Source organism: Onychostoma macrolepis, chromosome 10 (assembly GCF_012432095.1).
Source record: "Onychostoma macrolepis isolate SWU-2019 chromosome 10, ASM1243209v1, whole genome shotgun sequence".
NCBI lineage: Eukaryota > Metazoa > Chordata > Actinopteri > Cypriniformes > Cyprinidae > Onychostoma > Onychostoma macrolepis.
In genome coordinates, this window is record NC_081164.1 from 8294230 (window position 1) to 8306321 (window position 12092).

Sequence of the window (12092 nt, forward strand, 5' to 3'; positions counted from 1 at the left end):
GTTTTGCTAGCGCTAGCACGTTGCTATTTATTAGGCTATGGTGTCCAAACAAACACTTTCCCAGGGTTTTTGAGTTTGAGAGACTGGTTCTTGTGTGCTTTTAATCGGAACAATAACAAGTGTGAGATGATTTATAGAAGTGTCATTTGTAATTGTGCTAAATTGTTATTTGCTCAAGACATGGAACTTAAATTAATGACAACTATGTTTTTGCAATCAGTCTTGCTCAACATCTTGTGAAAGTCCATTTGAATTAAAAGAAAAAAGGGAGGCTTACAGGTTTAAATGGTAAAGATTTTTAATTAGTTCATAAATATTTCTTTTTTTAATTCAGCATACAAAAATGACAGTATGTACATCCACAGATAAGTGGTTCACGACTTATTACGGGCATAATAGGTGACCCACATATTCTGTTCACATGCTCAGAGAGGTTTGGCATTTGAATGTCAGCATTTTTTTTATGTTGGGTAAAAATATAACAAGGCACAACACATACAGTCCAATGTCCTTGTTGATATACGTGGAATAAATACAGGTATTCTCCCTCTAGAATTGAAGCAACCAACCAACAGATGGAAGCCATTGTAAGTTCCTCATTCAAAAGCCACATTTGAAGTTCCCTTTGCGTGATCAGTACATTCTTTACCTCGTCAGTCTATTAAACAGTCTTAACTGGTGAAAATCAAGTACCATCTGAGCACTGAGGTCTGAATCCCTTAGAACTTGGAATGTGGAATCCTCTGGAACGTCAAGCAATTCCAAAGGTTCTAAAAAGAGTGCTGAAAATCAATGCCAAAAACAGGGAAAATGTACCTTTTTTAAAAAATAAAAATAAACGGACCCAGGTATTGTGTAAGAAAATAGACTTTTAAGATCTGGATAAAGGAGCATATGTTTTTATGTTTAAAAAAAGATGAGGAGTAAAAAATCCTCTTGAGGACGGTGAGCTGGGTGTTTTTAACAAAAACCACGTTCATTTGTGCAGTAAAAAAGTAAAGTCCAGCTTCTGAGTTTATAAAAGTTCATAAAGCCAAAAATAAACCACGTCTTCTCAAAAGCACATAAGCGTAAGACAAAAAAAAGCCTCGTTGGTAACTTGCTTTGGTTATTTGTGGCCAAGTAAGTCAGGTAGACAAAGGTTATGCTCCACACCCAGGCTGAAAATATCTAGAACAGAATCGAGTCTTGAAATTTTCAGCTCGTTCAACCACAGAGTCTGGGAATTCGAATGAGAATTCTGTCCAGTTCTGTTACAATAAGTAGAGCGCATTCCAGATCTCCTTTAGATTAGTTTAGCTGAGAATAGGTACGTGCGACAGGGATCGGGATAATTGTCGGCGATGACCGCAGAGATGGAGAGCCGACTCATTTGCACACATATTTCTCCACAGTCCTCTCGCACTTCTTGCACGTGACGTAGCAGCACCAGTGGTATTTACAGTGGCATCGCTCCACCACTCTCTCTGAATACGGGTTGTAGCCTCTGCCACAGCACATCAGATCACAGCTGTCACTTCCGCTGGAGGTTTTATTGCACTGCCTGCAGAAGAAAGAGACAAAAAGAACTTTATAGTACATGCTGTACCACCAACAAACATAATAAAAACCACTTTTGCTGGCAACAATAATCACTCATAAGGAAGGCCTTTTAGGGGACTTTCACATATTTAAAAACAATGATAAAGAACACGCAAATATGGGTGAAATGTAACATATGTTTTCTGTTATTTATTTATTTTTTTATAAAAGTCCATTTTTAATTATATGATATTATTTTTATCAGTACTTCATACTGAGGAATATTGTTTATAGAAAAAAAGTTCAAATATTTTCTATAGTTTTCTATGATTTTTGATAAAATAGTAATTTTGATTATAGTTTTTTATAAAATATATAAATATATATTAAAATAAATATATATTTCTATATTCTAAGTCAATTTTAAGTTATTTGACATCAACACTTTTCAATACTCGGAGCCCCGCACATGACATCCAAGAAAAAGATGATAAATCATGCGCACGATTTACTAGAACACGCACACGATTACTATTTTGTTCCCTCGGTTTGCTAAAACGTGCACATGATTTAATAATTCGTTCCCTCGATTTGCTAAATCGTGCACATGATTTACTAATTCGTTCCTTGATTTGCTAAAACGTGCACATGATTTACTAATTCGTTCCCTCGATTTGCTAAAACGTGCACATGATTTACTAATTCGTTCCCTCGATTTGCTAAAACGTGCACATGATTTACTAATTCGTTCCCTCGATTTGCTAAAACGTGCACATGATTTACTAATTCTTTACTAATTACTAATTCGAATTTACAAATCGAGGGAACAAAATAGTAAATCGTGCACACAATTTAGCCTACTATTTTTTTCCTGCATGTCTTGTGCAGTGCTCCGTACAATACTGAGGACTTATATTTTTTATAGAAAAATCTGTGAAAATATTTTCTACATTTTTCTTTTATTATTGTTATTTTTAAAATTTTTTGATAAAATAGTTCATTTTCAACACTTTCTATTTTGAGTAAATGATCAGTTTGTATAGAAATCTTTTCTATACAGTATGTATCCATTATCATTTTTTATTTAGAAAATATAAAACAGGCAATTTTAACATTAATTGTTTTATTTTATTTTAAATATATTAAAAATTCAATATTGAGCAAAATGTATTTACGTACCTTAAAAATAAATAAATATACTAACTGACTAGTCAGTGTTTTCTACGTGGAACTTCAGGAACATGAGTTCAAAAATACATTCACACAAATAGATGACCAAACATTTCTGTGTGTCCATGAGAGAAATTACTAAACATAAGCGTCTTTTCAAACCAAGGTAAACGTTTAGCCCAACCACATATTAAACCAACAGCATTAAACCTTCTTATAACTCGTTTTAAGAGCCAGTTGATTCGTACCCAGGGAACATTTTCTCTTGCATTTAAGTGGATTCTGCAGACGCCCTCATGTACTGAAGCCTGAGGCATCTTGAGCAATGAACAGCCCTGTCATAAATCACGCACTATACACTAGGGGTCGGCCTGTGTGTAGCCCTCTCAGTGTAAGTGCATTGTTTTATAATTGTGTGGTGTTAATGCTCAGGGTGCTGAGAGACAGACAAGAGGGGATGGCTACTACGAGAGAGAGGTGAAGAATGCTGTTATTTAAAACTAAAGTTAAATTCTCTCCCAGGTCAATGCTGAAAGGGCAGAAAGGCAGGTAAATATGCTTTAGGACTCAATGAGTAGCATATGTTCTGCTGACCTGCACCAGTGTGGAGTTATATAGTCAAAGGGTTTATAATTCATGAAGAGACCTTTAAAAAAACGAAATAATAAAGAAAAAGTAGTCTAAACTTAGGACATTTTGCTTCCAAACTCCTAACGTCTCTAAAGTGATCTGGTTTTACCATCAGTTTAACAATTTAACAGCTGTGAGCAGAACTTTGAGTTTCATCCCAAAGTGAAAACACATTTTAAAACACATCTCAGCGCTCACTCACTTCGAGATTGTTTCTTGTTTCTTTAATGATACCGATCATCTCTAAGCCTCTGGGATGTTGTTCTGTCTGAACATCTAATGCGCCAATTTCATTAATAGCAGTCTTGTGGCTCACAAAGCAGCATGAGGAATATGCAGAGCAATGTAACTTCAGATGAGATACGTTCAGGGCTGCAAGCTTGTCATTTGGTCTCTCCCCATCTCTCATCGCCAAATCAGATTAGAGAAGCCATCTCTGCAGGTCTAGTTAGGGGAACACTTACGGCTCATTATCTTAAGACTCTTCAAATCACAAAGAAAGGATGTGCAATGATAGCAGCTTCCTGACTTCATGAGTGAATCTCACAGAAAGAAAAAAAAAAAAAAAAGAAATGTTGACAATATTACAATATGTAGTTAATGTGCTTAATTGTCATTAGAACAGCAATTATAAAAATTAAGCACATTCCCACATCCCAAAATTCTCATTATAGAAACATTATAAAAACTTAGGATGTGCAATTGACAAAAAAAATGTTTTTAATGTGAAAAAGCACACACATATTTAGGTAAAACACAATTTTATAGAAATATGTACAGAAACATATTTCTGTAATTTATTTTTATTTATTTATTTATTTTTATTATTTGCCATTATATTTTATCAGCTCTTTGAATACTGAGGAAATTGTATTTTTTTTTTTTGCAGAAAAATCTGTGAAAATGTATTTTCTATATTTTAAATAAGTAAAATATTTTTTAATAAAATATATATTCGTAAAATAATATGAAATAATATATTTTCATAAAATTGCACTGCCATAATTTGTAAGGACATTTTACTCATAATTTACATATAATTTAATACAAACACACTCACTCACTCACATTATTGGCATTGCAGCAATAAGAACGGGCTTTTTTCCCAAATGGGAAGTGTGCTTAGTTGTCACAAATATATTGTCACAATGTAAACATTTTCTTCACGCAAAACATATTTTCTTCATTCCTTCAGGTGTTTTAAAGACAGGTATGGGGTGATGGGATAAACAGAGGTGCTGAACCCCTTACATACCAGAGACCACCATGGAAGCAATATGTGCGACACACACAGTTCCCTGTTGACGTTCTCTATTGATTACAAAACACACCAGTGTCTTGTGACCAAGTACCAAGCACTAAATATATGAACAGAGAGCACGTGTGAGTAGTCTTATCAGCACTAAGGCTGAGGACGTATACTGTGTGTTGAGTGCACCTGACATATAGCATGTCTCTAGGTTATCAACGCACTGACCTATAATGCCTATAAAAAACTAAATGCTTACAACTGAAAATACTGAGTTTAAGAATTTGAAAAGTTACAGACATTAATGTCTTTTATTATTGCTGCCACCATTTTTGGAGCTGCAGTTAGGACTGTGGATTGCAGAAAATTCATGTCATATGAACCATTAATTCCACAAAGCTTAGCCAAAAAACGCAACACAGGGCACATGTAAACGCAAACATAACAAAAGCGAGGAAGCTGAGGTTATTCCATTCTTACCTAAATCTACACCTGTGTCTCCACTGATAAAGCAATAGGAAATAAGCAGGAAGAATTCATTGTCGTGCTAATCTGTGTGTGCAGAGCTGCTATCAGCCGAGAGCTCTTAGCTCTGTGAATAGCAGCATTACTCACAGACAGACTGTGATAACAGTAAAGAGGACACAGTCACTTTGGACATGTCAGAGACACGCGTGTACACACACAGTCCGGCTTTATCAGGGCTTTTCAAAACAAAATAGTGCCACCACAGCAGGACGAGATGAGACATCTTATAAAGTGCCAATGAAACATCTCATGACAGGATCATTGTGTTTAGAGACAACCTGCCAAATTAAAATAGGTTGTTTTTCTGATCAGCGACAAATCAGAAAGTTAAAAACAAGTTAAATTTGATTCTGGTTATGTCAGTTTTTCTAGGCTTAAGAGTGTTTTCATGATCAGTCATCGCCGTCACTTACTGTGTCTGTTCCTACTACAAAGATTGGTGTGAATTCACATAAATGGAATATTTAATTAAAAAAATATATATTTAATGAAATAAAATAAATTTTTTAATTTATTTGTTTGTCTGCATTAGGGCCTGTGAAACTATTGGCAGGGAATTTATAAATCTGACCAGGCAAGCAAAAATTTTAAAAATTAAAATTTTTATCTCACATTTATAAAGATATGATGCTTAAAAATATATAAATATTTTTTCGCATTAGGGCCTGTGAAAATATTGTCAAGGAATTTTTAAACCTGACCTGTCTAGGCTAGCAAAAAAAAAAGTCCTTATTGTTGAGCTGTTGAGTATGTAATTTGTTAATTAGTCTTACCTGTCCTGAGTACCAAAAGAGCCCAACTTGTCATTCCTCATGCAATAATCCGGTGAACTCTGCAGATAAACCAGCTCATTCTCTCGCACTGGCCGGATGTCGATATCTTTGGGGACGAGTTGTTTGCGTGTGCCCATGGGCCGATGAACCACCTTAGTGGCTGACAAATACTTGGTCTTTAGGTCTATGGCGATGTCCTTCAGGTCCTGAAGGCCTCTCCAACAGGTTCGAATGGAGCAAGAACCAGAAACACCATGGCATTTGCACTTCATAACCAGAGCATCTCGCAAAGCCTGTGTAGGGGGGAAAAGTGGAATGGATTCAGATGAAGACAATAATAAAATGACATTTTGACAGTCTACACAGGGAATGCAACATTTTAGTGAATTTGGACAGCTTTTGCTCATTACACATCATGTATCAAATAAAGAAAAAAAAATACTTTGAAATCCAATCAAACTCAAAAGTAATAACCCATTTTAATTATAAATGTGGTTTGAATCAAACTCCATACCCAACTGCGTGTCAGATTAAGTCATGTGATTTTGGTTTTGTAGTGAATTGATGCCACATGGTTTCTGTGAGGCACCGCTTACCTGTCTGCCCACTTCACTATTGTGAAGATGCATCAGCTTGTTGGCATTCGAGCCAGACTTCTTCTTCATCTTCATGGGGGCATCAGAAAACTTGGAGCCCATGAGGAGACCATAATGCAGGTTATCAGCACAGCCGCCCCACCTGTACCCAGGCTCAGGTATCTCACCTGGAATCGGACCACACGAGCACAACCTCAGGTCTCCGGAGGTGCATGCCCGTGCTATAGTGTGACTTATAGCAGCTGCGGAGAGCGCATATACAAATGCAGATTCCCTCGTTCCTAAAAGACAAAAACAAAACTGATTAAAATTAGTTGCTTATATAAAAAGAAAACATGAATTCTGAATACTTTAACTGATTTTTTTCCCTTGCAAAAAAGCAAAGCAAAGCAACATGAGAAATCCATCAGTATGCAGTATGAAAGGATAATGGCAGAGATTATGGAACTGGTCTCACAGTGCACATATGTCATGACAAGATAATAGGTGTAGAAACAGGAGAGGCTCAACTTGACCCCGTACAAGGTACATCAAAGGCCGTCTCCTTAGCGGTTCACTTACGAGAGGCAGGAGTGCTTTAACTCTTGACAAATGCAAACGGTCTGCGGGGAAGGACGTCATACTGTTCTCTAGAACTTCAACAAGATTTAGTTTGACCATCTCCGCCATTTGGATCATGCTAAAAGCTCGTAATAAAACAATAGGGTGGACGATTAAGGCACCCGTCAAAGCGTAGCATGCAAGTGTCACCGCCGTGTGGAAATCCAAGACGTGATGCTGCATCGTTAATCTACGGAAAAAACCAAGTTGACTACACAATATCTTTTTTTGTGACTATTTTATTTAATTGATTTCATATTTCTTTAATTGGTTGACAGCGGAAAATCACATCTGTGCTGCAGAGGTCGGACGCAGGGTAAAACCGTAGGCTTTAAACGACTGTGAAACCAGGAAAAAAGGCAATTCTCTGTCTATTACTGACTAACTCGCTCAATAGCATCTCTCATTGAATAGAATGGATCCTATTGTTTGTCCTCACAGTAAACGCTGCTCCTCCGTGAAGCCTCTCATCAAACGGAGCATGAGAAACAAGAGCGACGCGCAAGAATTCTGTGGGTCGGAGGTTTCCGGGTGGGCAGGGGTACGATTTCTTTTATCATGCAGCGAGGCACTTAGGCCGAATTGCAGCATTTAACTGGCATAGTCTGCGTTACCCGGAGCGAGAGTATTTAGAGATCACCGTAGGCTGCTTTTTAAACCATTGCCCTCATAAAAAGTTAGATGGGTTCCTCAGACCTATTAAGGCCTGAATGGAAACCACACTTGGGTATAAAGAGAGGTGTGTAGTTGCCTCGAAGGGGCTGGCAATGGACGGACAGCGGCCCTATCGCAAATTTAGGGCTTGCTGTGTCTAAACAGAACATCTGTGGATAGATTTCAGAAACGCTTCACACAAAATAGACTTCAATTGGAAATAAATCCTCTTTGGACATGATTTTCCTCTGTATCTCACCTCGTTCCAGGTCCGGGAGGAATTTTGGAGCATCAATAGAGGAACAGTTCCAGCGCATGTCTGTGAAGGTCTTTTGGCAGACCTTTTTAACCTCCCGTGCTGCTTGGATGATGGTTTGCATGAGTTCCAGGTTACTCCTACAGAGCTGAGCCTGAGAAGAGACGAGGCCTGGCAAAGTCTTGCAGTGCTGGGTCTTGTTGATGTGATGTGTGGTCTGCGATAGCGACCTAGATGAGGAAACGCATATGTTTCAATGAATACTCGATGTCTGTGAACTGTGTGCATTGATATAAATGTCTTTTAAGTTGTATAAATCTAATCAAATTTTATATTACAAGTTAAACAGACACTTAAAAATTCTCATTAAAATGTTTGGTGGTGTGAAAAGTGATCAAAATATTTGTGGCAAGTCTTGAATTTAAAGTGACTGAATGAAGCATAGTCAAATAAACATGGTTAAAGCCAACTCTAAAATATTAGGAGTAACATCAACGGTTTAAATACGTTTGCACGCATTCAGGCTGCGGGCTAAAATTGTTCAGTGTCTCACACAAAGGCATGCAAACAACAACCCATTCCCAGAGATAATCAATCAAGATTAGACCAAAATGGAAGAAGATTATTTCTGCATCGCTTGGAAGCAAGAAAAGGCACCAAAAAGCAATTGCCAATGGAAAAAATGTTGTTTATCTGCAAGATGATTTGGTTATTGTTAAAAGTTTAGTGAATGTTCCATGGTAAAGCTGCTGTCGGACAATGCCAGAGGAATTTTTGCAAGATCAAGTCATAGTAGAAAATGCAAACCATAGATTTTATCTTAGAAATGATCTCCCTGAAAACTTCAGAGATAAACAATATTAATTTCAGTAAGACTTTGTAGTGAAACCTGTTGAATTCAAGCATTGCTTTTATGATTCCTTCTCCTTTACTAAAACACACACATGTATCACTATTCGTGAGAACCAACTAATGCCCGCTCTACCTTTGCCTGTTTCAGATTAGGGGCCGCCACTTTATGTTCCATGATATGCTGTGACTGACAGACCCCTGTCTTAACCTCCGCACACACACACACACACACACACACACACACACACACACACACACACACACACACACACACACACACACACACACACACACACACACACACACACTCTCCGTCTTTGTTATCCAGGGAACACAGGTGTTTATGGTGGCATCTGTTTTGCATTTCTTGCCATGCAATATCAAGACTGTGGAAACCTCTACCAGCATCTTCTGCATGCAAAATGGCCTCTTCATGACCCAATTTCTCCACCATCATGTTCTCTATTGCAATGCATCAACAGTATGATTATGCGAATACGACACATTCTGCAGAAATCACAAGTTACCAGGAAAATAGTGTTCAGCTGGATTTTCCTTTGATTTAATTGAATTAAGATAAAATTCTGTGAAGATTTTTTTTTCCAATCCCATTTTTTCACTACCAGGAAAACATCTTTTCCCAGGTTCCATTTTTTCGTTGCAGATGATTTGACAAATCAGTCAGCTTGTAAAACATCTAGAATGCATTTTAAACCGTTTCGGTATAAATAAAGAATAAAGAGCAACTCACAGCCATCTGATTCCTGTGCACTGCTGGGACAGGAGCAGGAATGTAAGGAGACAGAGCGGGAGAGAAGGGAAGGTTCGCTTCATGCTGTATAACAAGATCCAGCTCGATCAGAAGACACTGATGCAGGTGCTCGCTGACCCCACTCCTTCTTGACACAGTTATAATTAAAAGCCAAAAGCCATGGCACTTATTCCTTATTTCTGTCCCTCTCCTGCTTGGAAAAATAAAAATCAGATTCAGATTACATAGATCACATGCAGCGGACCCTAGGTTCATGCTATACTCTGATGATTACTAATGTGCACCAGACAATACTTTGAAGATTTTTTAAAAATATAAAAAAGCCTTTATAAATAGCTTTACTATTGCTCCAATGTATTTAAATTCTGTATTATGTTACTCTATTGCATTACTGCATCACTTTTGTTGTTGAGGATTTAATATCATTTAAATTAAAAATGTGTATTTAGTCCTTGTGACAAGGAGACACTGAAAAAAGCTAATTAAAAAAATAAATGATTTTAAAAGGCATAACAAATGTTCAAATTTTCCAGTGTTTTAGTACTCTGCATGCAAATTTCTGAAATATAGGTGTGGCAGGTTTTGGAATGTTATCAAATGTTCTCAGATTATTCCATCTGCTGGGATATGAGGGCAATAAACAGTTACTAGCTCCCAGTGGACAGGCTGTCTGGCCTCTGGCATGATGCTTTCACATACAGACAGTGATTGTCCAGATTGCAGAGAGCTTGCTATTTTTTTTTTTTTTTTTTTTTTTCCTTCTGGCTATAGACCTACACCCAGAAACCTATACATTAAAAGCGCAATTACAATTACAAACATAGGTAGCTATTGTATCAAAAATGACAATAGCCTACTTATAGTAATAATTACATTTAAAATGTTTTCTGCTGTTGAATTTACCACTATAATTTCAACTGCAATAATTTATATTAATTTATTTATTTTCAGTCTTTTTAATCAATAACAAAATGTAAAGTACAGATTGTAACTTTGACACTACATTGATTTTACTAACAAATTTTAAGCAGTAATTAATCAGTTTTAATGTGTTCTTTTTAAGTGAACTAAATATAAAGAAATAAATACACAATGTAGTTTATATCCTGTGCATTATCTATAATTTAGGGTACCATCGTATGGCCAGATATAAGCAATCCAAAGATTTTAGTATTTCTTCAGAGCTCTTATACAGGCTAATTAAACAAATCTCATATGAGATATAAATGACGGCTATTTAAAGATATGAGCGATTAACTTTTATTGTGTGTGTATATGCAAAAGTAATAAAACAGCTGTTTCACTCTTGCAGGCTGCGATTTCTCTAAGTTTGCACTTCATCTTTTATCACTTGTTTTTTCACCTTCGGGGGAAACGAGGTGAACTTATAATGTAACCTAATTAGTTCACTCGATATAACCCCTGGTCTAGTATTTAGGTAGGCTACTATTGCAATTACTGCCCTGTCAATTTACTTTAAGTTCCATTAGGGATGATATTTAAAAGCTAAAACATCTTGAGATACCAAGTTAAGAAACTTTGCGCACAATAAATGGGAACGCACTTTCATCCTCACCTTTATCAAACGGAGACTGACGCCAAAAAAAATGAGCAAAGTAATCCAAAAGTGTGTTTTATTTAAATCCAGCCAAAATTCTCTAGCCAAAGGTTTAAATGTGCGTTAATCCGTTTTTGTAAAGTCCAAATGAGAAAGCATCATGCGACAGTCCACTGATAAAGAGATGTGTGTTGATTTTGCAGTGCGGTGTTGCTCGCGCGCTGGAATCTGCAGGACTGAGACGCTGCAGACGGAGCTCGAGACTATATGAGCCCGCGCGCCACTTTGATCTCGCGCTGATGTCAGGGTCCATTAGCATAACAAAGTGGTTAAGGTTTCCAAGCCAAAGAAAACGCTGAAAATATGATCTGTGACACTCCGACATCTCGCTACTTTTGACACGGAATTTCAACGTTTTTTAAAAGACTAGTTTCACTATGGGTCAGTCATCGAAAAAGGTGCGGTTTGTGTCCCTCATGAATAGCCTGTGTATAAACGATGAGTTTGAAAAATTAACACAAACTTTTACTGTGATATTGTAGGTATTTATTTATTTATTTTTAAATTTCCTTTTCTGTTTCCAACTTATTCCAATACACACATTTCAGTGGAAAAATATATTTATATTTATTCTTTCTATAAATAACTTTAAATTAGGTTAGAATAAAAACTGTTGTTCATAACTATGCTCTATTAAAATGATTTACAATTCCATTTCAATATATAATGACATCATCATCCTTTCAGGATGTGAACTCAAGGACAAAGGTGTGATTTATTAGCCCTTCATCTTAGATTTTGTCAGTAGGGCATGATTTTAAATAGTCCACCCTGTCGCCATTATTTTGTACAGAAGTGATTTTTGGAGTGGATATTTGTTGAAATATCAGCATTAAATTTCTTTCTAATAAACTACTCATGATATCAAGCCAT

General features: G+C 36.7%; 1 protein-coding gene across 2 annotated transcripts; it reads right to left on the bottom strand.

Annotated features, from left to right (window-relative positions):
* Nucleotides 1–286: 286 nt before the first annotated feature.
* Nucleotides 287–11401, bottom strand: wnt11 (wingless-type MMTV integration site family, member 11). Of its 2 annotated transcripts, none has more exons than XM_058789420.1 (6): nucleotides 11178–11401; nucleotides 9581–9791; nucleotides 7981–8207; nucleotides 6468–6748; nucleotides 5872–6164; nucleotides 287–1543 (listed from the first exon to the last, which is right to left on the bottom strand). In XM_058789420.1, the coding sequence occupies exons 2-6, from the start codon at nucleotides 9661–9663 to the stop codon at nucleotides 1369–1371; spliced, it is 1059 nt and encodes a 352-aa protein (XP_058645403.1). In that variant the 5' UTR covers nucleotides 9664–9791; nucleotides 11178–11401; the 3' UTR covers nucleotides 287–1368. The 2 variants fall into 2 exon arrangements, with proteins under 2 accessions (XP_058645403.1, XP_058645404.1); XM_058789421.1 differs by having other exon boundaries at nucleotides 11166–11401.
* Nucleotides 11402–12092: the final 691 nt, after the last annotated feature.

Bases quoted from the DNA above. Each gene is read 5' to 3' on its own strand.
- wnt11 (XM_058789420.1), bottom strand. From the start codon at position 9,663: ATGAAGCGAACCTTCCCTTCTCTCCCGCTCTGTCTCCTTACATTCCTG. The intron at 6,749-7,980 runs GTGAGATACAGA...TTTGTCTTTTAG, and splicing joins CCTCCCGGACCTGGAACGAG to GAACGAGGGAATCTGCATTT. The intron at 1,544-5,871 runs GTAAGACTAATT...TTTCTTCTGCAG, and splicing joins TCTTTTGGTACTCAGGACAG to GCAGTGCAATAAAACCTCCA.